Source organism: Tachyglossus aculeatus, chromosome 3, assembly GCF_015852505.1.
Source record: "Tachyglossus aculeatus isolate mTacAcu1 chromosome 3, mTacAcu1.pri, whole genome shotgun sequence".
NCBI lineage: Eukaryota > Metazoa > Chordata > Mammalia > Monotremata > Tachyglossidae > Tachyglossus > Tachyglossus aculeatus.
Genome location: NC_052068.1, coordinates 85,549,682 through 85,573,581, shown reverse-complemented (window position 1 = coordinate 85,573,581; position 23,900 = coordinate 85,549,682). Strand labels below are relative to the sequence as shown.

The 23,900-nt window shown below is 47.3% G+C and overlaps 1 protein-coding gene across 1 annotated transcript in view; it reads left to right on the top strand.

The window, feature by feature from the left end:
- The window catches only part of MAPK4 (mitogen-activated protein kinase 4), an 85,492-nt gene extending 61,937 nt beyond the window's left edge, over positions 1-23,555 (top strand). Inside the window, exons 5-7 of the mRNA XM_038743824.1 lie at positions 14,388-14,549; positions 18,074-18,275; positions 20,802-23,555. Coding sequence (XP_038599752.1) covers positions 14,388-14,549; positions 18,074-18,275; positions 20,802-21,486 — 1,049 coding nt within the window. The 3' untranslated portion in view covers positions 21,487-23,555. The remainder of the gene's footprint in view (positions 1-14,387; positions 14,550-18,073; positions 18,276-20,801) is intronic.
- Positions 23,556-23,900: the final 345 nt, after the last annotated feature.

The window sequence follows — 23,900 nt, the reverse complement described above, 5'->3', positions numbered from 1 at the left end:
CAGACAACTGGACCAGTCAGAATTAGAACCCAGGTCGTCTTTCCACCAGGCAATGCTGCTTCCCACAGCCACTCAGAATGGGCTACCACAAGCCTCCAGCTAGACCCTATTCCTGGGGGAATCACTGGTGTTTGCTGACTGGATGATGACATCTGTGCCCCACTTCAGCACGTATGTCGCTCTGCCATCGGGCCTCTGCTGATCATAGCTCATTTGGAGATGCCACTTCACCTCTCCTCCCCCATTCCACCACCCTCACCTGGAGTTTGAGGAAATTTTCTGGTTCTTTTCTTTTTAAAAAAGGACAAATGCATTGCTGCGGGTAAAGAGAATTGTGCTAGGTTAAAGGTGGTTTAGAGGCTGCAGTCATCCAGCCCTAACCCTCACAAGCCTGGTCTGTGGTCAGCTGTGTGCCCCATGCCCTGCCTGTAAGAACTTCTCCTAACACACTGGAAATGTGTGTGTGTTTGTTTGTTTTGTGGTATTTGTTAAACAGATACTATGTGACAAACACTGTTGTAATTGGTGTAGGTACGAGTTAATTAGATCAATCCCAGTCCCACATGGGGCTCCCAGTCTAAGTGGGAGGGAGAAGAGATCCCCATTTTAGAGTTGAGGAAACTGAAGCACAGAGAAGTTAAGTGACTTGCCCAAGGTCACACAGCAAGCAATTAGAGCAAGCAAGCTCTAATCAGAGCAGGGATTAGAACCCAGGTCCTCTGATTCTCAGGCCCTTGCACTTTCAACATGGCCACACTGTTGCCTGTTATGTGACCTCGGTCAAGTTGCTTAACTTCTCTGTACCTTCAACTTCTCATCTTTAAAAGAGGGAATCAATTGATGTTCTCCCACTGTGAGGCCAATGTAATAATGATAATAATAATTGTATTAAGTGCTTACTGTGTGCCAAGCAGTATACTAAGTGTTGGGGCACATCAATCAGTCAGTGGTACTTATTGAGCACTTGCTGTGTGAACGGCATTGTACTAAGCGCTTTGGCAAATATAGTACAAAGGAGTTGGTAGACTTGTTCCCTGCCCATAGTGAGCTTACAGTATAGAAAGGGAGACAGATGTAAATAGAAATAAATTATGGATAAATACATTACTGCTGTGAGGCTGAGGGTAGGGTGATATTAAATGCCCAAAAGGTTCAGATCCATATGCATAGATGAGGCAGAAGGCAGAGAGAATTGGGGAAAAGAGAACTTATTTGGGGAAGGTCTTTTTTTCCCAGGTATTTGTTAAGTGCTTATTATGTGCTGTACTAAGCACTTGGGGTAGGTACAAATAATCAGATTGGACAAAGTCCCTGTCCCTCGTGAAGCTCAGTGTCTTAATACTCATTTTACAGATGAGGTAACTGAGACACAGAGAAGTTAAGTGACTTGCTCAAAGTCACACAGCAGACAAGTAGCAGAGCTGGGAATAGAACCTAGGTCCTTCTGACTACAAGTCCTCTTTCCACTAGGCCACACTGCTTCTTTTGAAGGAGATGTGACCTTAATAAGGCTCTGAAGGTGATAGATAAGGCTTTGGGGAGTGAGATTATTTGAGGATTGTGCCAAAGGTATGAACTTGTGAGACAGGGAGGATAGTCATGCTGTCTGCAGTGATTGGATAGACAGGGTGGGAAACCGGACTTGGTTGGGAAGTGAGGAGTTTTGCTTTGGATATGTTAAGTTGGACCTGTTGGAAGGACATCCAAGTACAGATGTCTTGAAGGGAGAGGAAAATACAGAAATTCAGAGGAGGAGAGAGTTCAGGATTGGAGATGTAGCTTTGGGAATCATCCACACAGAGATGGTAGTTGAAGCCATGGGACCAAATGAGTTCTCCAAGAGAGTGGGTTTAGAGGGTAAAAAGAAGGGGACCCAGAACTGAGCCTTGTTAGAGAATCCTGTGAAAGAGACCGAGAAGGAGTGACCAGAGAAATAGGAGGAGAACAAGGAAGGTGCCCCACAGTGTCCAAGGCAGTTGTACTGACAGAGGATGAGGACAGAGTAGAGGCTGTTAGATTTGGCAAGAAGATCATTGGTGACCTTTGAGAGGGCAGTTTCGGGGGAGTGAAGGGGGTGGAAGCAAAATTGGAGGGGGTCAAGGACAGAGTTGGAGGTGAGGAGTGGAGGCATCATGTGTAGACAACTAACTCAAAGAGTTTTGAGAGGAATAGTAACAGGGTCTTGGGGTAATAACTGGAGGGAGCCGTGAAGTCAAGGGAGGGGTTTTTTTTTTAGGATGAAGGATACATGGACAGTGGTAAAGAAGCTATTGGAAAGTGAACAGTTAGAGATGGTAATCAGGGAGGGAAGAAGGAAAGGTTGGGGTTAGGTGGAGGGGGCAGTTTCTGAGAGGAGGTGGGACATCTCCTTTGGAGATACTGCTGGGAAAGAGATGGAAAATCAAATGGCCAGGAAGGAGGAACTGGAGAGGAGCAGAGGAGATTTTAGGGAGATCAAGCCTGATGATTTCAATTTTCTCAATAAAGTAGAGAGTCAGGAGACGGGGGTTTAAGGAGCGAGTTAAATGTCTGAAACAACTGATGAGGGCAATGGGCGTGGGAGTCAATAATGATGGAGAAATGATGTCTGGCGGCAGGGAGGACAGAGTTAGAGCAGGTGAGAATGAAGGTGAAATGGACACGTTCAAATTGATGTCTGGATTTCCACCAGCAGTGCTCCACAGCTCAAGCACAGGAGCAGAAGAAGTGGTTTATGGAAGTGATCCAGGGTTGTGGGTTAGTGGTACAGGATCACTGAAGGAACAGGGGAAAGAGGGAGTTGAGTTCAGAGGAAGGGGAATCTTGAATCCATCAATTTGTGCTCCAAGAGAAAGTGGTTTGAGTATGGAAACCAAATGGGGCATGATGACTTTAAGGAGCTGGAGGAGGTCAAAAGATCAGTTCTCTATGGAGGAACAGGATAGATTTTTGGGGAGGGAGTGTGTAGAAGAGAAAGCCAGTTGAGGAGGTTGTGGTTGGATAGAGGGAATTCAGAGTTGTTGAGGGCAGAGACTGTATAGTGACTAGAGATGATGAAGTAGAGTGTGTATCAGAGTAAGTGAAGTGGGGTGCAGCAGGAGGTCAGTGGAGTTGAGAAGTAAGAAGAGTTGGAAACGTCCTTATGGATATTGAAGTGCTCAAGTTTCAGTGTAGGATTGGAGAAAGAAAAGAAATATTAGGAATCAAAATGATTCAGAAAATTGGAGGGGCCTGAGACATGGTAAATGCCTGTGACTAATAACCGGAGTAGGTGGTAGAGGCAAAGGAAGGGAAACAGAGGGATTGGGGAGGTGGGATGGTGTGAAAGCATCATTAGAGAGCAAGAAGGTAGCCCACTCTCCCTCCTTTCCCAGTGAAGCTTGGGGAGTCGAAGAAAATGAGGCCCCCTCTAGAGAGAGCAGCAGGGGAGAGAGTGTCATCTGGGGAGAGTCAGGCTTCAGTGATGGCAAGGAGGTGCAGTGACTGAGTCAGAAACAGGTCAAGGATGAAGGAAAACTTTCCCATGATGGAATGGAGGCTGAGGCTGTTGGGGAGGGAATGGGTGTGGGAAGGGGTTGGATTGGAATGATCTGAAAGGGCAGCATGAGGGGAAGGGGATAAAAGGGGCAGTGCTGGGAAAGAAGGACAAGTATGGGTGAAGGGAGGGGATGCCACAGTCAATCATCCAATCATATTTATTGAGTGCTTACAATGTGCAAAGCACCGTACTAAGCACTTGGGAGAGTACAATACAACAAATTAGCAGATATGTTCCCTACCCATCACAAGTTTATAGTCTAGAGGGGAAGACATATTATTGATGCCTGTCAGCCTGTTTTGTTGTCTATCTCCTCTCTCCTAGACTGTGAGCCTGCTGTTGGGTAGGGATTGTCTCTATCTGTTGCCAAATTGTACTTTCCAAGTGCTTAGTACAGTGCTGTGCACCTAGTAAGTGCTCAATAAATACAGTTGAATGAATGAATGACATAAAGGGGAGGGGTTGGAAGGAGGGAAATGAAGGGTGGTGCTGTCTTTCTCCTCCTCTATGTATTTCTCCCTCTCCCTCTGTATCCTTCTCCCTGTTCCTCCTTTTCCCTCTCCCTCTCTCTCCCTCTCACTCCTTCTCTCTCACTCTCTTTCCTTCTCCCTCCCATTTCCTTTCCCTCCATCTCCCACTACCTCTTTTGCCCTATCTGTCTCTTTCTCTCTCCCTCCTCTCCCACTCTCCCTCCTCCCCCCGCCCCCCTCTCTCTCTCTCTCTCTCTCTCTCTCTCTCTCTCTATATATATATATATATATATATATATCTTTCTGTATATTGCACTGATGTCAATTTAATGGATGGCTAATACAGTAATTAGCTCAGTGGTCTGTGTAGGATGTTTACATTTGTGTGCAAGTGGGAGCCGAGATTATCTGCTGCGGAGAATTGTAGCTCTAAGGCTTGCTTTCTTTCTGAGATTACAGAATCATATCCCTGACATATCTATGGGGACTGAGTCGTGAGATTGGTAGGAGGGAAAATGCACCAGAGGTTGGACTGTAACCGCAGCAGAGGAGTCAGGGGAGTTTGGAAACAGAAGCATCAGCAGCGAGACTGGAATCAGACCTGGCTTAATGTTTGGGCCGTGCCATTTGTGGCTCGTTTTTGATTCGGTGCCCTGTAGCAGTGATTCCCTCTCCTTCATTCGCTTTCCTCCCACGGTTCATCTTTTCCAATCTGATGGAGGATCCCTGAGCCACGGCCTGGGTATCCCTTCGCTCACAGCAGGGGCACTGCCCACACTCTTCCACGGGCAAGGGCAACCCGCCTCCTGAAGAAAGAATTGACCAAATAAGCTCCATCTTAATTCTGGTCTTTCTTAAATGTGTACTAGTTGTCGCTGAGTTTAACAGATAATTCGTGAGACAAACCAATCACAATAATAATATTAATCATCATCCTCATGGTATTTGCTAGGCACTTACTATGTTCCAGACACCATTCTAAGCACTGGGGTGGAAACAAGCAAATCGAGTTGGACACAGTCCCTGCTCCTTGTGGCTCACAGTCTGAATCCCTATTTTACAGGTGAGGTAACTGAGGCCCAGAGAAGTGAAGTGACTTGCCCAGGGTCACACAGCAAACAAGTAGCAGAGCCAGGATTAGAACCCATGACTTTCTGACTCCCATGCCCCTGCTCTATCCACTACGCCATGATCAATTCCAGCCACCCTAATGACCAAGGTCCCAGGTGTGGGCTTGATTATAACTAGGCCAGGTCTAGGAGAAGTCGATCTCTAGGAGAACACAACAGGAAGCCAGGGGCACCAGACCCTTTGATTCGATGCCCTGTAGCAGCGATTCCTTCTCCTTCATTTGCTTTCCTCCCACGGTTCATCTTTTCCAATCTGATGGAGGATCAGATTGCCCAGGATGTGCAATGTGCCCTCTCCCAGCGGGAGATGCCAAGTCAAACTCCACTCCTGCCTGACATGGCGGGAGTGAGACCCCGCTTCCCCACATTTCCAAGATGAGACCAGGAGGACAGTCTCTCCTTCCATCTGTCATGGGGTGGTTACCTGGATTGGAGCAGTACGTGGTGACCATCCCCTCCAAGGGTGATCAATCAATCCATCCATCCATGGTATTTATCCAATGCTTACTGTGTGCTGAGCATTATACTAAGCACTCAGAAAAGTACAATACAACAGATGTGTTCCCTTCCCACAAGGAGTTTACAGTCTTCAGGGAGAGAACAAACAAATATGTAATTTATACATTTGCTGTTGTCTTTTTGATTGCTCAGTTCAAACTTGTTGTCATCATGGTTTAGAACACATTCACATTGTTACAGATGTCTCTCTTTCCCCGTTTAGATGGTGGAACCCTTCTGAGCCAGGGACTGTCTTAATTGACTTTCTTGTATTAACACAGTGCTTGGCATGCAGTAAGCACCTAATAAATTGTGGTAACGGCAGACCCTGGGAAGGAAGAGTTGTATTAAAGATTGAAAGCACAACCCATAGCCCAGCTACTCCAGGCTATTGATCCTAGCTGTTGCAAGGTACAATGACTCCGTTGGTTGTGGGAACAGTTGGGAAAATTATGGTGGGTTAATAGAATTTTTGAGCCTGTCAGTACAGCAGCTCAGAATGTAGGGATTTATTGAGCATCCAAGAGGCACAAGGCATAGTTGTATAATTGAACACCCACCAGACAGAAGATAGGATTTATCAGCCTATGGAGAAATTGAAAATAGCCACAGCAAATCACAACAGGGTCTGGAGTTCCTGAGCCTGGATGTCGAAGGTTAATAAGCTTTTAAAATCCTTCAGTTAATAATTTTAAAAAGTAGCAGCCACAGACAAGAATATTAAACTCATTGTAAGCAGGGAATGTGTCTACCAACTGGGTCATATTATACTCTCTCAAGCATTTAGTTCAGTGTTCTGCACATAGTAAGTGCCCTATAGATACAATTGATTGATTGACTGACTGAATGGGAAGACGAGGCATGTAAAGTGTGACATAGCCTGTGCTGAGAACCAGTTCGTATTTTTGTGGTGTCTGCTCCGTTGGCCCGGGGAGAAGCATGCAGCCTTGTGTAGGGTTTGTTTTGTCAGCCAGGACTGTTACAGGTATCTTTTCCTGCCAAATAAACAGGAAGGTGAGGTTGGAATCTTTCAAGCTTGGAGTTTGACACAGCGTCCATTGGGCACAGCCCTCTGTGGCCAGTTGGTGTTTAGGAACCAAATATTCCAAGTCAAGTTCCCAAAGCTGTGCCTGCCCCAGAATTCCTGGCAGCAAGCCACCAAGGAAAGTGTCCTGTTTTCCATCATGTAGGGTGGCTGACTGGGTCAGAGAGGGCGAGGGTGGGTCAGGACCTCTGAAACTTTGATGAGTGGCCCAGTCTTCTTAGCAGGGAGCCTATCTGAAGCTCTTCAGGCTCACAGGCCTCCCCTCTGGTGAACAGATTAAAGGTGGCCTGAAAATCCTCAGAGATCTGGGTCTTTGGAATTAAGGCATTCTGGCTTTCATTTTCTCCAGAGTCATAGAAGGCACAGAGAGAATTGTGAGAAGCAGCATGGTCTAGTGGAAAGAGCGTGTGTCGGACTCTGGAGATCTGTGTTCTAGTATTAAGGTGCAAACCGAGTCTAATCCAAACATTCCAAAGGAATAAAGGAGATGTGCAATCTGGCTAGACTCCAAACAGGAGCTCTTCCCAAGTACTTGGAAGAGGGTTTTTTTTTCCTTTTTTATGGTATTCGTTAACAGCTTACTATATGCCAGAAACTGTAATAAGCGCTGGGTTAGATACAGGGTAATCAGGTCAGATGCAATCCCTGCCCCACATGGGGCTCACAGTCTTAATCTCCATTTTACAGATGAGGGAACTGAGGCACAAAGAAGTGAAGTGACTTGCTCAAAGGTCACTCAACAGATAAGTACCGGAGCCGGTATTAGAACCCTGGTCCTCTAGCTCCCAGGTCGGTGCTTTTTCCTCTAGACCACACTGCTTCTCTTCTCAGCAGGGCCCTGCCCCTTCTCCCCTTCCCTGTTCTGTCGGTCAGTGCTAGCCTCCAAGTGACCCTCCTTGATCTTTACCTTGCTAAAGAGAAGAGTTATAAACTCTGTGAAACTCTGATAAGCATAAACTCTCATAATGATTTCATCAGCTCTACGATGGAGAAAAAAATACATGAGGAGATATAAGGTCACTCAGCAGACAAGTGGCAGAGTTAGGATTAGAACCCAGGACCTTCCGTCTCCCAGGCCACTATGCTATTAAGTGTGGCTCACTGAAGCAGAACCCCTCAATAATAATAATGATAATAACAATAGTACTTGTTAAATACTTACTATGTGCTGTTCTAAGCACTGGGGTAGATACAAATGAATCAGTTTGGACATAGTTTCCATTCCACCTGGGGCTCACAGGCTAAGTAGGTGGGAGTAGGATTTAATCCCCAATTTACAGGTGTAATTGAAACACAGAGAAGTTGTGACTTTCCCAGGGTCACACAGTGAACACATGGCAGATTAGAACCCAGGTCCTCCAACTCCCAGGCACTCTGCTCTCTGTCCTGATTTCATTGTCTCTCACCCACTTTTGCTCACAGCCACTGTCTGGGTAGTTATCTCCTTGTCTTGAAGTCCCCTAGTATACTGCAGTACTGGTTGGGGCTCAAGAAATAGAAAAGGTTTGGCTCTGGCTGGTGGCTGCAGAACATGGTTCAGCCTTGTAGGTTATTACTTTCATAACTCTGAACATGCATCCAGAGGGGAAGGCTTTTTTTTTAAAAAAAAATGAAAGGTATCTTTTAGGCCCCTAGTGAAAAAAAATGTATCTGCCTTCAGCCTTTAATATATTTTTCTCTAAGGATCTAGCAATCTAAACAAAGTAGAGAAGGCAAATTCAGGCTGTAGAAGATAAAGCAGTCTAAACAATTCAGGTTAGAGCAGGGTTGTTTTTTGAGTGTTTTCAAATGGAATTTGGTAAGTACTTATTATGTGCCAGGCACTATACAAGTGCTGGGTTAGACATTAGATAATATGGTTGAACATAATCCGTGTCACGTGTACAGCTCACGCTCTTAATCCCCATTTTACAGATGAGGTAACTGAAGCCCAGAGAAGTTAAGTAACTTGCCCAAGGTCACAAAGCAGACAAGTGGTGAAGCTTGGATTATTCATTCATTCATTCATTCATTCAATCGTATTTATTGAGCACTTACTGTGTGCAGAGCACTACTAAGCACTTGGGAAGTACAAGTTGGCAACATATAGAGACGGTCCCTACCCAACAACGGGCTCGCAGTCTAGAAGGGGGAAACAGACAACAAAACAAAATGTGGACAGGTGTCTAGTCATCAGAATAAATAGAAATAAAGCTATATGCACATCATTAACAAAATAAATAGAATAGTAAATATGTACAAGTAAAATAAATAGAGTAATAGATCTGTACAAACATATATACAAATGCTGTGGGGAGGGGAAGGAGGAGGGTGGGGGGGGTTGGGGAGGAGGAGAGGAAAAAGGGGGCTCAGTCTGGGAAGCCCTCCTGGAGGAGGTGAGCTCTCAGTAGGGCTTTGAAGGGAGGAAGAGAGCTAGCTTGGCGGATGTGTGGAGGGACGGTATTCCAGGCCAGGGGGAGACATGGGCCGGGGTTCAACGATGGGACAGGCGAGAACATAGTACAGGATAAGAACTCAGGTCCTCTATCTCCCAGGTCTGTTCTCTTTCCACTAGGCTAAGATGCTTCTATTATTTGGGAACTCTAACTGGGAAGTACATTTTCCTAATAACTCTCTCTGTTCTCCACTTTATTTTGCCTGGAAGATAAAAATAGTCATGGTATGTAAGTGCTTTGCTTTACCACAAGCTATAGACTAGATACAAGATAGATTGGACACCGTTTCTGTCCTACATGGGGGTTACAGTCCAAGAGGGAGGGAGAGCAGTTATTTAATCCCCATTCTACAGATGAGGAAACTGAGACACAAAGAAGTGAAGTGACTTGCCCAAAGTCACACAGCAGGGAAGTGTGGGAGTTGGGGGGCTGATTCTTGACTCTGCAGGTCAGAGATCTGGTTGGCATCAAGGTGGGGAGTGCAACCTAGCAGGAGACAATGCTGGGTAGAGGATGCTTGGAAGATTTTCTCCTGGGACAATGGACATTTGGCCTATTGAAATGTCCGAGGAGATGCTGAGAGGGTATTGTGATCCAGCTGACCTCAGAGTGAGGAGTCTGAGGGTTTTTTTCCCTCTTCTTCTGAGACTTGAGGCCTGTGAATACCTGAGCTATTTGACTGTAGGGTGCTTAGGCATCCCTGGAGGGAGTCTGATTAAATGTACGCTAGTGAAGGAATGTGCTGGGCAGCAGCAGCATGGGATGGAATCAAGGACAAAGACTCAAGGTTACTGTGTGGAAAGAGGAAATGGTAAATCACTTCCATATTTTTACCAAGAAAACTCTATGGATACACTACCAGAATGATTGCAGATGGAGTTGGGGCATTCTGGGAGAGATGTGTCCATGGCGTCGCTATGAGTCGAAGACGACTCAGTGGCATAAAACAAGACAAGTGAAGTAATGTGTCATGCATGGTCTTATCCCATAGCTGCAATCTATCTAATAATTCTATCTTATTATACTCTCCCAAGCACTTAGTATGGTGCTCTGCACCCAGCAAATGCTCAGTAAATATGATTGATCGCTTGAACCAAAATCTTTCGATCCCAGATGCATACATGAATATGTGGCCACTTTTTCCCAGTTTCAACTGAATCTGAGTTTGTGCCAGATGTTTGGATTGTGAACCTTTCAAGCTGGGACCCTGACTGAATCTAGGGGTTTCTGTTAAGCCCCTAGCCCTTGATAAAGGTTTGTTTGTTTTACTGTGTCTATTCATCCCAATCCCACCTAATCATGCTAAAATGACGATAGGACTCCTAAGTGCTGGGGTTTCTCAGGTCAGGTAGACTCTTTCTCTGTCCAGGCAAAGAGTGCTTGGTTCCACTGGCTGATAGCTTGACTCCCAAGGACTTCGGCCAAGCCAGGTTCTCTGGCAGCCCCAAGGTTTAGAGTTGAGGTTCCTGCTGATGGGTGAGGCCTGGTTAGCCCCCACTCTGAGTAACAGCACGAGAGGATGGCAGAGTAAACTTTCTGGACATAAGTTTGTTTGTTCATTCATTTGTATTTACTGAGCGCTTACTGTGTGCAGAGCACTGAACTACACACTTGGGATAGTACAATATAACAATAAGCAGACACTTTTCCCACACACAACAAGCTTACAGTCTAGTCCAACAGCCTGCCCCTGGAATTTACAGTCCAGCCCAAGACACCATCCCCTCAGCCAAAGATCCCCCTCCTGAGACACCGCACGCAGCAGCACACGCAAGACAAATGCTGCCTCCTCTCTGGGCCGCAGACCTGACGCCAACAATAATAATAATAATTATGGTACTTGTTAAGTGCTTAGTATGTGCCAAGCACTGTTCTAAGTGCTGGGGTAGATTCAAGTTAGGTTGGACACAGTCCCTGTCCCACATACGGCTCACGTTCTTAATCCCCATTTTACCGATGAGGTAACTGAGGCCCGGAGAAGTGGAGTGACTTGCCCAAGGTCACATAGCAGACATGTGGAAGAGTCAGAATTAGAACCCATGACCTTATGACTCCCAGTCCCGTGTTCTATCCACTAAACCACACTGTTTCTCCACGCGAGCAACCCGCAGAGGCTCGACAGGGTAAGCTGTCAGGGTGAGCATGTCTTCCGGGTGGGTCTCTCCTGTGCCCCTTTTTCCAATGCCCGAGGGAAAAACGAGTTTTTATCTCATAAAGGAATAAATGTCGAAGGGGCAGGATAAGGGCCCCAGGAGCCAGGGAACTTCCAGGAGACTCTAGTTTTCTGAATATCTCTATTTATTTATTTATTGCTCTATTACTCTATTTATTTATTTATTTATTTATTTATTTTACTTGTACATATCTATTCTATTTATTTTATTTTGTTAGTATGTTTGGTTTTGTTCTCTGTCCCCCCCTTTTAGACAGTGAGCCCACTGCTGGGTAGGGACTGTCTCTATATGTTGCCAACTTGTACTTCCCAAGCGCTTAGTACAGTGCTCTGCACACGGTAAGCGCTCAATAAATACGATTGATGATGATGATGATGATGATGAATATCTGCATCCAGAAAGTTTTCCCGAGCCTGCAGGTGTTGGGGGCCCTATTTTGGGTGGTAAAGGGCAGTTGGAGGGACTCCGGGTGCCCCACCACCTAGGATACTGCTCCTCACTGGGCATGTTCTAGTTCTAGTTGCTCAGGAAGATTGGTTTTTCATCATCCATGGCTTTTACTGCGGCCCTACTGTTCTAGTCACTTGGGAAACGAAAGTAATAGCAACATCAAGCAGCATGGCCTAGTGAAAACAGCATGGGCCTAAGAGTCAGAGGGCCTGGGATTACCAGCTCCACCATCTGTCTGCTGTGTGACCTTGAGCAAGTCACTTAACTTCTCCGTGCCTCAGATACTTCGTCTGTAAAACTGGGATTAAGATTGTGAGCCTTCTGTGGGACAGGAACTGTGTTCAACCTGATTTTTTTGTATCTACCCCAGCGCTTAGTATAGTGCGTACCACATAGTAAACTCTTAACAAATATTATAAAAATGAATAAAAACTTTTAATTGACTATGGCTATTACTATTACTACAATCTTAAAAAAAATAAAGAAATTAAAGACATGATCCCTGCCTTTCTAGGCATTTATGTTGCAATGGAGAGACTTGTAGAAACCAGAACAGCATGGCTCAGTGGAAAGAGCCTGGGCTTTGGAGTCAGAGGTCAGGGGTTCAAATCCCAGCTCCGCCAATTGTCAGCTGTGTGACTTTGGGCAGGTCACTTAACTTCTCTGGGCCTCAGTTCCCTCATCTGTAAAATGGGGATTAAGACTGTGAGCCCCCTGTGGGACAACCTGATCACCTTGTAACCTCACCAGCGCTTAGAACAGTGATTTGCACATAGTAAGCGCTTAATAAATGCCATCAAAAAAAAAAAAAGCCAATCAGACACAGGAGGGAAACAGAATGTCTTGGATCATAACATCGAGGAAATTGAGGGTGATCTGGAGATTTAATGCTAGAGCAGAGGTGGTAAGCACTGAGGTAGCTGAAGGCAGAATTATTCTCTTGCTGAGTTTGATGTAATAAGAGAAGCAGCATGGCTTAGTGGTTAGAGCATGAGCTGGGGAATCAGCAGGACCTGGGTTCTAGTCCTGGCTCTGCCGCTTGTCTGCTGTGTGACCTTGGGCTAATCACTTAACTTCTCTGTGCCTCAGTGACCTCATCTGTAAAATGGAGATTGTCTGTGAGCCTTATATGGGACAGGAACTGTGTCCAACCTGAAAACCTTGCAACTACCCCAGCTCTTAGAACAGTGCCTGTCACATAGTATGCACTTAACAAATGTCATCTAAAAAAAAATTAATGGAGAAGGAGACCTTGGTCAAGTCACTTTGCCTTTCAGGGCCTGGGCTTCTGCGTCTATAAAATGGGAATTAAAGGGCAGAACAACATAAATGACTTTTGGGGTTTGATGAGTCGCCTCCACTGGTAGCACGAAGGTGAAGTTTGCCTTTCTTGACTGCTGTTCTCGCGGTTATGGATCCCTAGCTTTTCCTTTAAAGTGAAGCAGACTGCAACTTAATAAAGCCTGCCTACATCACTTCCCCCGGCTACAGTCTGCCCATCTGAATCGGCAACGTCATAGAAATAATAAACACAAAGCAGACTCTGTTGAGCTGTGCCCACCATGAGGGTATCTAGGTTGCCCTGGGGTCCTTTCCTTCACTGATCTCAATCTGCCTCCTCTCCCTTGCCCAGCCCTAAGTCCTCTCATTCTGGCCCTGGGAGAAGTGAGGAAACATTCAAGAATGGCTGGAGACCAGGTGACACAGTTGGGGAATGGCTCCTACAGTTCTGCTTCTACAGCTGTTGAAGCATTTTAAAGCAATAAAAAGTCAACGAGTGCCCAGATGCCGAAACAGCCCTGGAGTGTACATACCCGTGAAGCCATTGGCGAACTGGGAAATGGTCAGCAAAGATCACTTCTCGTGGTTACTGAGCACCGACGCTTCACTTAACCTGTCAACTGCATATATACCTGTATATATGTATATATGTTTGTACATATTTATTACTCTATTTATCTTACTTGTACATATCTATTCTATTTATTTTATTTTGTTAGTATGTTTGGTTTTGTTCTCTGTCTCCCCCTTCTAGACTGTGAGCCTGCTGTTGGGTAGGGACTGTCTCTATGTGTTGCCAACTTGTACTTCCCAAGGGCTTAGTACAGTGCTCTGCACACAGTAAGCTCTCAATAAATACGATTGATTGATTGATTGATTCTGATCTAACTCCACGAAGTCCAGCCTGGTCCCTAGCTGCCCTGGGGCTGTCCTAGCTGGAAGGTCCAGGGGAGCTGGCTCAGTCCCAGAACTGTCCCAGAACCCCGGGTTCTGAGACCCCGGAGACCTGATTTGGTCTGAAACTCTGGCAGTCGCCAGGGTGTCACAGATTAGCCTTTTGTGGCCCAGATCTCTAGCCTGCACTTCTGAAAGTCAGATGAACGTGCTTGGTTTTGGTTTTTTTGGCACATGCAGCATGAAGAAATGAAGCACAGTTGAGTTGGTGGCTTCGCCTGCCCTGATGCCAGCTGGAATCAGCTCTTGCTATCTTGAGGCTATCTTCTAGGGGACAGTGAATGTTGGAAAACAGCTCCCTCGGAGGACTTGGTAGCCTGGGCCTTTCTCAGGGCTGCATCACTTCCAGGAAGCTAAGACCATGTCTTTGCCTTTCCTTGTCTCTCCCGGCCTCATTGAAATAACCAAGCATTTGGGGGCTATGTTTCCTTAGGAGGTCATGAGTTGGAACAGATGCAACTCATCCTGGAGACAATCCCTGTGATCCGGGAGGAGGACAAAGATGAACTCCTCAAAGTGATGCCTTCCTTCATCAACTGCACCTGGGAAGTGAAGAAACCACTGCGGAAGCTGCTTCCTCAAGTGAACAGCGAAGGTACTGTCAATGGGTCCTGATTCCAGGGAGAATCTACCTTCCCAGATGGACACCTTTGCTCACTGTTGCCCTGGGCCTAGGTGAACAGGGCCTCTCCCTCTAGACTGTAAGCTTGTTATGGGTAGGAAATGTGTCTGCTAATTTGGTCGCATTGTAAATAATAATAATAATAATGGTGGTATTTGTTAAGTGCTTAACTATGTGCCAGACCCTGTACTGAGCGCTGGGGTTGATACAAGCAAATCAGGTTGGACACAGTCTCTGTCCCATGTGTGTTCACAGTCTCAATCCTCATTTTACAGGTGAGGTAACTGAGGCCCAGAGAAGTGAAGTGACTTGCCTAAGGTCACACAGCAGACAAGTGGACAGGCCAGAATTAGAACCCATGACCTCCTGACTCCCGGGCTCATGCTCTTATCCACTATGCCATGCTGCTTTGCATGTATTCATGGACTCTCCCAAGCACTTAGTACAGTGCTCTGCACACAAGTGCTCAGTAGATACCATTGATTGACTGACTGATTGATTTTCTGGTCTAATCCACTGGGTCCCTGTCCATTTCATGTTGGTGGTGTTGGAGGCCTCAATCCCTGAGGACCCACCTCTGGTCAAGGACAGGAGGCTTGGGTGCCAGCTGCTGCAACGGAAAGGCTGGGGGGAAGAGTTGAGAGCCAGGGGCAGCACAGTCAATTTGGCTGGTTGTTTGGAGGCCTAGGTTCTAGTCTCCCACTCCTGACTCATTTAAGCTCCCTGATCGTCAGGGTCCTCTTCAGTAAAATGAGACTCATTCCTTCATCCATTCAATTGTATTTATTGAGTGCTTAATGAGTGCAGAGCACTGTACTAAACGCTTGGAAAGTACAATTTGGCAACATACAGAGACAGTCCCTACCCAACAACAAGCTCACTGTCTAGAAGATACAATGGTTCCTCCTGTCCAGCATTCTGTCCAGTGACAGTGGGCTGCTTAGAGGGGCAGTAAGATGGTTGTCCATCTTGTAATCCACCTAAAAATCCACACCTTTTCTTTCTAAATCCGTCATTTAAAAAAAAACAAAAACTAGCTTTTGCTGAGCCCCATTTATTCTGAGGGAAATGCTGGATGGAACCACCTTCTAGATGGTTTGATTAATCCAACATTCCTTTGGCCAGGATGAATGGCATCAGACTTTGCCCTGCTTGAGGGTGGATCACTGTCTTATGGGACCTAGCATGTGAGTTCAGGGTCTTCTGTCTTCTTGCCAGGGAAGGGGAGGTGACTTCATGATGTACCCTGAGGATCCACCTCAGCCTACAGTATGTTCATTTATTACTGCCTGAGTTGGCTTGAGTTTGACAGTTGATGTGGCCAGAAAATCCAGGAACCTGGAGGTCCTTCAATCAGATCTCCAATTCTGCCCACAGGCCCAGCCCTGACCTTTCCCAAGGTTGCTATTTTGAACCTAGACCTCAGAGGGATGTTTGATTTTTTCCCCCACTACCCTGGGCACTGTTTAGACCACAGAGACAAATGCAGCCTTTCTTGAATCAGTGGGAGAATTGGGGCTATATCCAAAGAGCATCTTGGTTCCCAAGCACTGCTTCTCCCTCTGTGCCCGCTGTTTGACCCAGAGAAAATTCTCAAACCTCAGTTTTTCCACCTCTAAGTGAAATAGTGGAATCCATGGCAGCTATCAGAGGGGTCTGAGAAGTTGTTGGGCCCCTGGCCAATCCTGAGGTATTAGGGAACTGATGTCACTGCTCCCTTGGGAAGGCCATGGAGTAGAGGGCAGTCTCAGTGTATGGAAGGAGGCAATACTTGGGCGGATTCCTATTGCTCTTTGGCTCCAGGAGCTCAAATGAAAATTCTTCTCCTAGTTGGACTTGAGAATATTCCCGCCAAGCCCTTCACTGCCTTGGCATCCAGGAAGCCAGCTCTGAAAAGGCCAAAGGACATTTCCTGCCACCTAACCTCACCCTGCTCTGCTGAAAACTTGGGATTGCAGCCCTGCTGACCTTCTTAGAGCAGGGATCTGCAGTTGATGTTTTAGCTTTTTGGGGAAAGGAGACCATTCCTCTGACTCAAGCTGTCACTGCAATGAGTCTCTCCTTTCAACACCTGAAACTTTTGTTGTGCTGCAACACTGCAGCAGCCTCAGTGGATGCCAGAAGGCTGCATGTGGAAGTCAGCACAAGCAACAAAAGAATCTTAACAATGAAGAAGGGTTCAAGCCTCTTTCCTCCCCACCCCCACAGTCCAACTTTCTCCTCAGAAAGTACACAGAAGTTGGAATGCACTTGGGTATGTGTCTTCTTTTCCCCAAGGATGAGACTATGATCTGCCTAATGATTTAAATGGAGTCAGAAATCTGGTCACCAGGATCTCAGCTCCCACTGGATCTTATTGCCATGGGCCCCATTCTGCCTGGGATTACCCAGGCTCTGTTACTTCCAGGACTTCTCTAGGCACACAGGTAAAGAAATAATTTGACCCAAGGGGCAATCAATCAATCAGTGGTATTTACTGAGTACTTAATATGATCAGAGCACTGTACTAAGCACTTGGGAGAGTATGGTACAACAGAATTACCAGATGGATTTCCCACCCGTAATGAGCTGACGGTCTGAGGGGGAGACAGATGCTAATATAAATAATTTATTACATATAATTTAAAGATACGTGCTGTGTAATGCTTTTCAATGGTGGTGGGAATGGGAGAGAGTTTCAGAAAAATGGAGGAACCAGGCCCCAGACTCTCTTGGCCCAACTGGAAGTCGCTGAGCACAACAAAGTACTAGTTCATTCAGTCATTCATTCAATCGCATTTATTGAGTGCTTACTGTGTGCAGAGCACTGTACTAAGCGCTTGGGAAGTACAAGTTTGCAACATATAGAGAAGGTCCCTACCCAACAATGGGCTCACAGTCAAGAAGGGTGTTCACAGTCACAGTCTGGTTGAGAAGTAGCATTGCTTAATGGTTAGAGCACGGGCCTGGGACTCAGAAGGACCTGGGTTCCAATCCCGGCTCTGTCCCTTGCCTGCTCTAGGACCTTGGGTAAGTCATTTCACTCCTCTTTGCCTCAGTTCCCTCATCTGTAAAATGGGGCTTAAGACTGTGAGTGCCAGGTGGGATATGAACCGTGTCCAACCAGATTATCTTGTATCTACCCCAGCTTTTAAAACAGTGCCTGGCACAGAGTAAGCGCTTAACAAATACCATAAAGAGTAGAGGTGATAGTAGTAGGAGAATTTATTGAGTCCCTTCTTGGTGCAGTGCATTAAAGCAGGCACTTGGGAAGTACAGACTAAAAAAGTGACACAAAGAGCAACAAACATAAAATATTTACAACAAGAGTAGGTGAAATAAATATGTGGAGCACGAGCTGTGTCTTGGTCCCTGTGGGCTGTGTTGCTGGGGTTGCGGGTAGCGAGACTGTCAATTAGCTCTCGTTACTGTTCCCAGGGGGGGCATTTGGTCTTCCTGGAGCTTGGAATCGGGGAAATGAATGATTTCTGGGTCTTTGCTTCTCCCTCCCCATGTAGCTATTGATTTCCTGGAGAAGATCCTCACCTTTAACCCCATGGACCGCTTAACAGCCGAGCTGGGGCTGCAGCACCCTTATATGAGCTCTTACGCCTGCCCCGAGGACGAGCCCATCTCCCAGCACCCATTCCGCATCGAGGACGAGATTGACGATATCCTGCTGATGGCGGCCAATCAGAGCCAGCTGTCCAACTGGGACAGGTGCGCTATTGAAGGCTTCTGATACGGTTTGGTTTAATTATTTTCCCTCAAATTTTCAGGGAACATACAGGTAGCTTGTTCTAATACCTAGGAAAAGGGAGTGGCCACCAAGGGCTTGATTGGCATCCTTCCCTTCCCCGAGGCACCTGTATATATGTATATATGTTTGTACATATTTATTACTCTATTCATTTTACTTGTACTTATCTATTGTATTTGTTTTATTTTGTTAATATGTTTGGTTTTGTTCTCTGTCTCCCCCTTCTAGACTGTGAGCCCACTGTTGGGTAGGGGCTGTCTCTATATGTTGCCAACTTGTACTTCCCAAGCGCTTAGTACAGTGCTCTGCACACAGTAAGCGTTCAATGCATATGATTGATTGATTGATTGATTTATGTCAGCATCACATTCCATGTCAAGGGTTTGAAGACTACTAGTCACATCAACAATATTATGGGTATGCTTGCTGGGAAGTTTGCAAGGAGCCTGGTACTCAGGAGACCTGAAACCTAGTCTCTAATGAGCCGGTGACGTGCTTCGTGATCTGGGGCGGACCACTTAACCTCTCAGTGTTTTGATTTCCCCAACAATAGGGTCTGTCCCTCTTTTAAGGATGCTCTGAGGAGATATGAAAGCAGCATGACCTAGTAGAAAGATCCCTAGCCTGGCAGTTGGAGGACCTAGGTTCGAAGCCCATCTCAGCCCCTTGTTTGTTGAATGACCTTGGGCAAGTCACTTCACTTCTCCTGTCCCCAGTTTCCTCAAGTGTAAATGGGAATTCATTGCCTAGTCTCCTTCCTGGTTGGACTGGGAGTCCCATGTTCCACAGGGCCTGTGTCCAACCTGATTGATTTGTTTCTATCGCAACACTCAGAAGAGTGCTTGACACATAGTAAGTGCTTAACAAATGTCATAATAATAATGAAAGGGCTTGGAGGTCTTCTGCAGCCAGGTGCTCTAGATCCCCATGTTGGCATTAGTGCTTCTCCTCCTCCACGAGTCTCCCTTAGTTCTAAAATTATTGGAGAATGGTTGTGCCATGGGTGTGTTTAATGGATCGGTGGTGCAGCAAACCAGAAGAGAGATTCAAAGTCTCAAGTTTGGCCTTATTAACCTTACATGTGACAGCTCCTGTTACAGAATCTAGGGGAGGGTCAGACAGGTGCTCACTGTGTCCCCAGGCTCTGACCTAGTGGAGTCTGGGCCATGTCAGCCACAGGGGATGGGATTCCTCTGGAGCTGTGATTTTGCTCCCAGCCCAGTCCAGTTGGAAATTGGAGAGAGGGAGATGGGTTGTATAGAGCAACAGAGTTAATTAAAGCCTCTTGACAAAAGATTTACTCTCCTAAAATTGCCTCTCCTTGTGAGCTGGAGGCTGATGGGCTGGGTCCCATCTTATTGCCCCCACACTGAGCTCAGTGAGAACAATCTTTTAGACTGTGAGCCCACTGTCTTTTAGACTGTGAGCCCACTGTTGGGTAGGGACTGTCTCTATATGTTGCCAATTTGTACTTCCCAAGCGCTTAGTACAGTGCTCTGCACATAGCGCTCAATAAATACGATTGATGAACAGTGAGGCAGGGATCATGGCTGAGGCTCAGGGGGGAAGCAGAGGGAGTGGCCCACACAGAGAAGAACACAGAGCTCACTAGAGATGAGAAGGGTGGGTGGGGCAGGGTTGTTTGGCAGGTAAGCTCATTGTGGGCAGGGAATATGTCTGCTATATTGTTGTGCTGTACCCTATGAAGCACTTAGTACAGTGCTGTGCACACAGTAAGTAAAAAAGGGCTTCCTGCTGGGTCAGATAGGTGTCTCTGCCCCTCCTTGGCACCAGAATGACCAGGGCACCTGGAAAGTCTGGGGAGCCAAGGTCAGCAACACCACATGGCCTATTGGACAAAGCCCGGGCCTGGGATGCAAAGAACCTGGTCTGCCGTTTGACCTTAGGCAAGTCACTTCACTTCTCTGTGCCTCAGTCTCCTCAACTGGGCAATGGGGATTAAAAACCTGTTCTCCCTCATCCTTAAACTGTGAGCCCCATGTGGGACAGGGACTCGGTCTAACCTGTTTAACTTGTATCTACCCCAGTGCTTAGAACAGTGCTTGATATATAATAAGCACTTAAATGCTGGTAAAAAAAAAAGGCAATGGATCCTGAGCCTTTAACATTTTGTGTGGCTCAAATGAGAGTTTTATTTCCCCGGCGCACTGGCCAGGGATGGTTCCACAGGGAGAACAGGTACCTCCCCTGTCCTCAGGAGGTCACATTCTCATGAGAGACACCAGACAGGTACTATGCATACCCTTCCCTTTCTTGGGATGGAAGGGAAATAAAAGATCTATAGCTACCCAAAAGGCCGAGAAGCCACAGGGTTCCTTAATAATAGTAGCACTGATGAAGCACTTACTATGTGCCAAGCTCTTGGCTTAGTGCTAGGAGTAGATATAAGACAATCAGGTAGGGCTCCCCATGTGAGGAATCGGCCCACATTTTGACCCTGTCTGCCTTCCTCTGTCTCTCCTCAGGTATCACATTAGTCTGTCTTCAGACCTGGAATGGAGACACGATCGATACCAGGCCACCAGCGAGGTGCAGCGGGATCCCCGCGCGGGCTCCGAATCCATCGCAGAAGAGGCCCAGGTGGATCCACGGAAGTATTCCCAGAGCAGTTCGGAACGATTCCTGGACCAGTCCCACTCGTCCATGGACCGGGCATTTGAAGCGGACTATGGGAGGTCCTGCGACTACAAGGTCGGCTCGCCCTCCTACCTGGACAAGCTGCTGTGGAGGGACAACAAGCCCCATCACTACTCTGAGCCCAAGCTCATCTTAGACTTGTCCCACTGGAAAAAGGCATCCATCGCCCCTGCCGCCGAGCTGGCCTTGGAGGAAGAGCCATCCAATCTCTTCCTGGAGATCGCCCAGTGGGTGAAAAGCACCCAGGCAGGGCTGGAGTGCCCCGCACCTCTCCCCGAGATCCAGGAACAGAGTCTGCCCACCTCCCCCAACCACCATCGGGCTCCCAAGGAGGCGAACCACGCCACTGACCCTCAGTTCGACTTGGACGTCTTCATCTCCCGGGCCCTTAAACTCTGCTCCAAACCCGAGGACCTGCCCGACAACAAGCTGGGCGAGATCAATGGGGCCTGCATCGGAGAGCGCCCCAACGACATTGTGCAGACCGAAGCCTATCAGAAGGAGAGGTGGTGAGGGGGTCCGGCGTGGCCCCTGGCCCCATCTGGCCCAGCATTCACAGCTCTGCTTCTTGACAAAGGGCTGGGAGCAAGCAATGGTGGGCTGCGGAATGGCTCACCGGCCCCCTGTTGAGCCATCTTCTCCTGGTCAAGTGGGAGGTACCCCTCGATGCCTTTTGCTGAAAGGCAGGCACCAAGTCTCGGGCCCTCTTCCGATGCCTTAGGGTTAGCAAAACCCTTCAAGGGATCCCAGTTTCTCAAATTGCCTTAACAACTCAGCCTTTAACCTCTATCACCTGCCCTGAACACGGGTCTCCGGGAGGGAGACTATTGTCCAAAAACCCCAGCGTGCGAAGTCGGCAGATGTTGGGCCCTCATTCCTTTTTTCAGACCGTCTTCTCCTCATGGGAGAGAAGGTGGCCCACTGAAAGGAGCGAGTTCTACCTCGTTTGCCAGGTTCAAAGAAAGGGAGCCCAGAGATTTACCTTTAGTAGATAAATTCTCCCCCAGCTCACCTAAGACAAAGCAAGGCCAGAGAGCCTTTTCCCAGACATATCATAGCTTAGCCAGATCTGTGGAAGTTTCATCTGGTTTAATCAGAAATTGGAATCTAAGCCAAAGTGTTTCAGCAGATCAGCTTGCCATTCTAACCTAGCTCCTTGCCTGTCACTTTGGGTCTTTCTCTAATATCCCCATGTTCCAGAGGCCCAAACCAATGGACAACCCAGGGGGTGAATCGCTGTGTGGCATCACTGGTCTGCTGCTCCTCCACCCAAGGTAGATGCTCACTGGCTCAGCTGGTTGGAAGAAGCCCATGAAAGTGAACAGAGCAGGCCCAGAGGCAAGCAGGATACAAGAGGTTAGCTAAGGGGAGTTGAGCGGGGTAATGCCCTTTCCTGGGCACATGAGCTTACTTGGGGTCTTTCCACTGGGATCTTGGTGGTTGGGTGAGGGGAGGTAGCAGAGGGCCGGTCCACAAAGGGAGACCCACTGCAGTGGTAGACGGGGTTTGCACGTTTGTTTTGGGAGGAAGGTTACTGCCTTCCATGGGCTTTGGGACCTCAGGCTCCCTATTTCAGTCAGTCAAGCATAAGTATTAATTGAGCATCTACCATGTTCAGCGCACTGTACTAAGCACTTGGTAGAATACTATAGAGGTAGAAGACCCAATCCCAGCAAGCACAAATAGGAAACAGTCCCTTCTCCTTCGGCATTCTTTGCTGGCAGAGATCTCTGTAGAGAAACCTATCTCCTTTGCAAACTGATAAATCCCATGAGCCAGTCCTGGATCTCTTTTTACTCACACTTCTGAGGCACCTTAAGTAATTACCCTGCTAAGTATAGTTTGTATACTGAAACAGACCAGAGACTTATATTTAACAAAAATACTCAACCTGACCAAGTTTTTTTTAAAGAATGGAAACTCTGTAAATATGAAGATGTTTTTAGAAACCGAGCAGTAACCAAGTTATGATGCCATTTTCTTCTCTGGCTCCTGTTGCAGGAGAAGAAGAGCTGCACTCCTAGACTCCAGGATCCTTGCCTCAAACATATCTCTGGGCACTTGTTGTTACTCCCCCTCTACGAGGTCACGGGTAGACTGTACCAGATGAACTGCAGGAACATGATGTTCCCAGCTCCTCTGCTCCCTCTGTTTTCAGCAGCAACTAGGTTCGGGTTTCCACAGGGAAACTTGTCTCGGCACCGCGTCAGAGGGCTGACCGTGCTCCCTCTGCGCTCATTCTTGTTGGCTTCAGCAGGCATTCATCTCTCCTGAGTGGTGATCCTGAGCCAGATTTGGGCACCTGTAGTTGGGGCATAGGGATCCTGTCACAAAATACCCTCAGGGTCCAAGGGGGAAGGCCCATTTGGCAGCCGGAATTTGGTCCTGCAGCTCCCCGATCAGCCCCTCACTGGGCCGGATCCCATCGGCACCGGCTGCAGAGCTGCCCCAGAAGGGGGTTGGAGCCAAGGACAGGGTGAGGTTGGCATAGACCCCCAAACCAGGCAGCAAAGAGAAGCAGTGTGGTGGAAAGAGCCTGAACATCAGAGGACCTGTGTTCTAATCTCAGCTCCACCACTCCTCAGCCGTGTGACCTTGGGAAAGTCACTTAACTTCTCTGTCCCTCTTTCCTCATCTGTAGAATGGGAAATTAAGGTTCAGCTCTATGCGGGACATGGACTGTGACCAAACTGATAATTTTGTATCTACCCCAGCGCTTTGTGCTTGGCACATATTAAGCACCTAACAAAAAGAGGGTCTCTTAGTTGAAGTCAGGCTACTTGTGACCTGTTGGCAGAGAGTGAGGTGATGGGAGAGGTCCTGGCTCTCAGGAAGATGAGCTGGGAAGGAGCCAGGAGTTCTGGTTTCCCAGTGAGGGTTCAGTGATGTGGCCAACTCTTGGTCCTCTGAGGCCTGGGGAGAAGGAG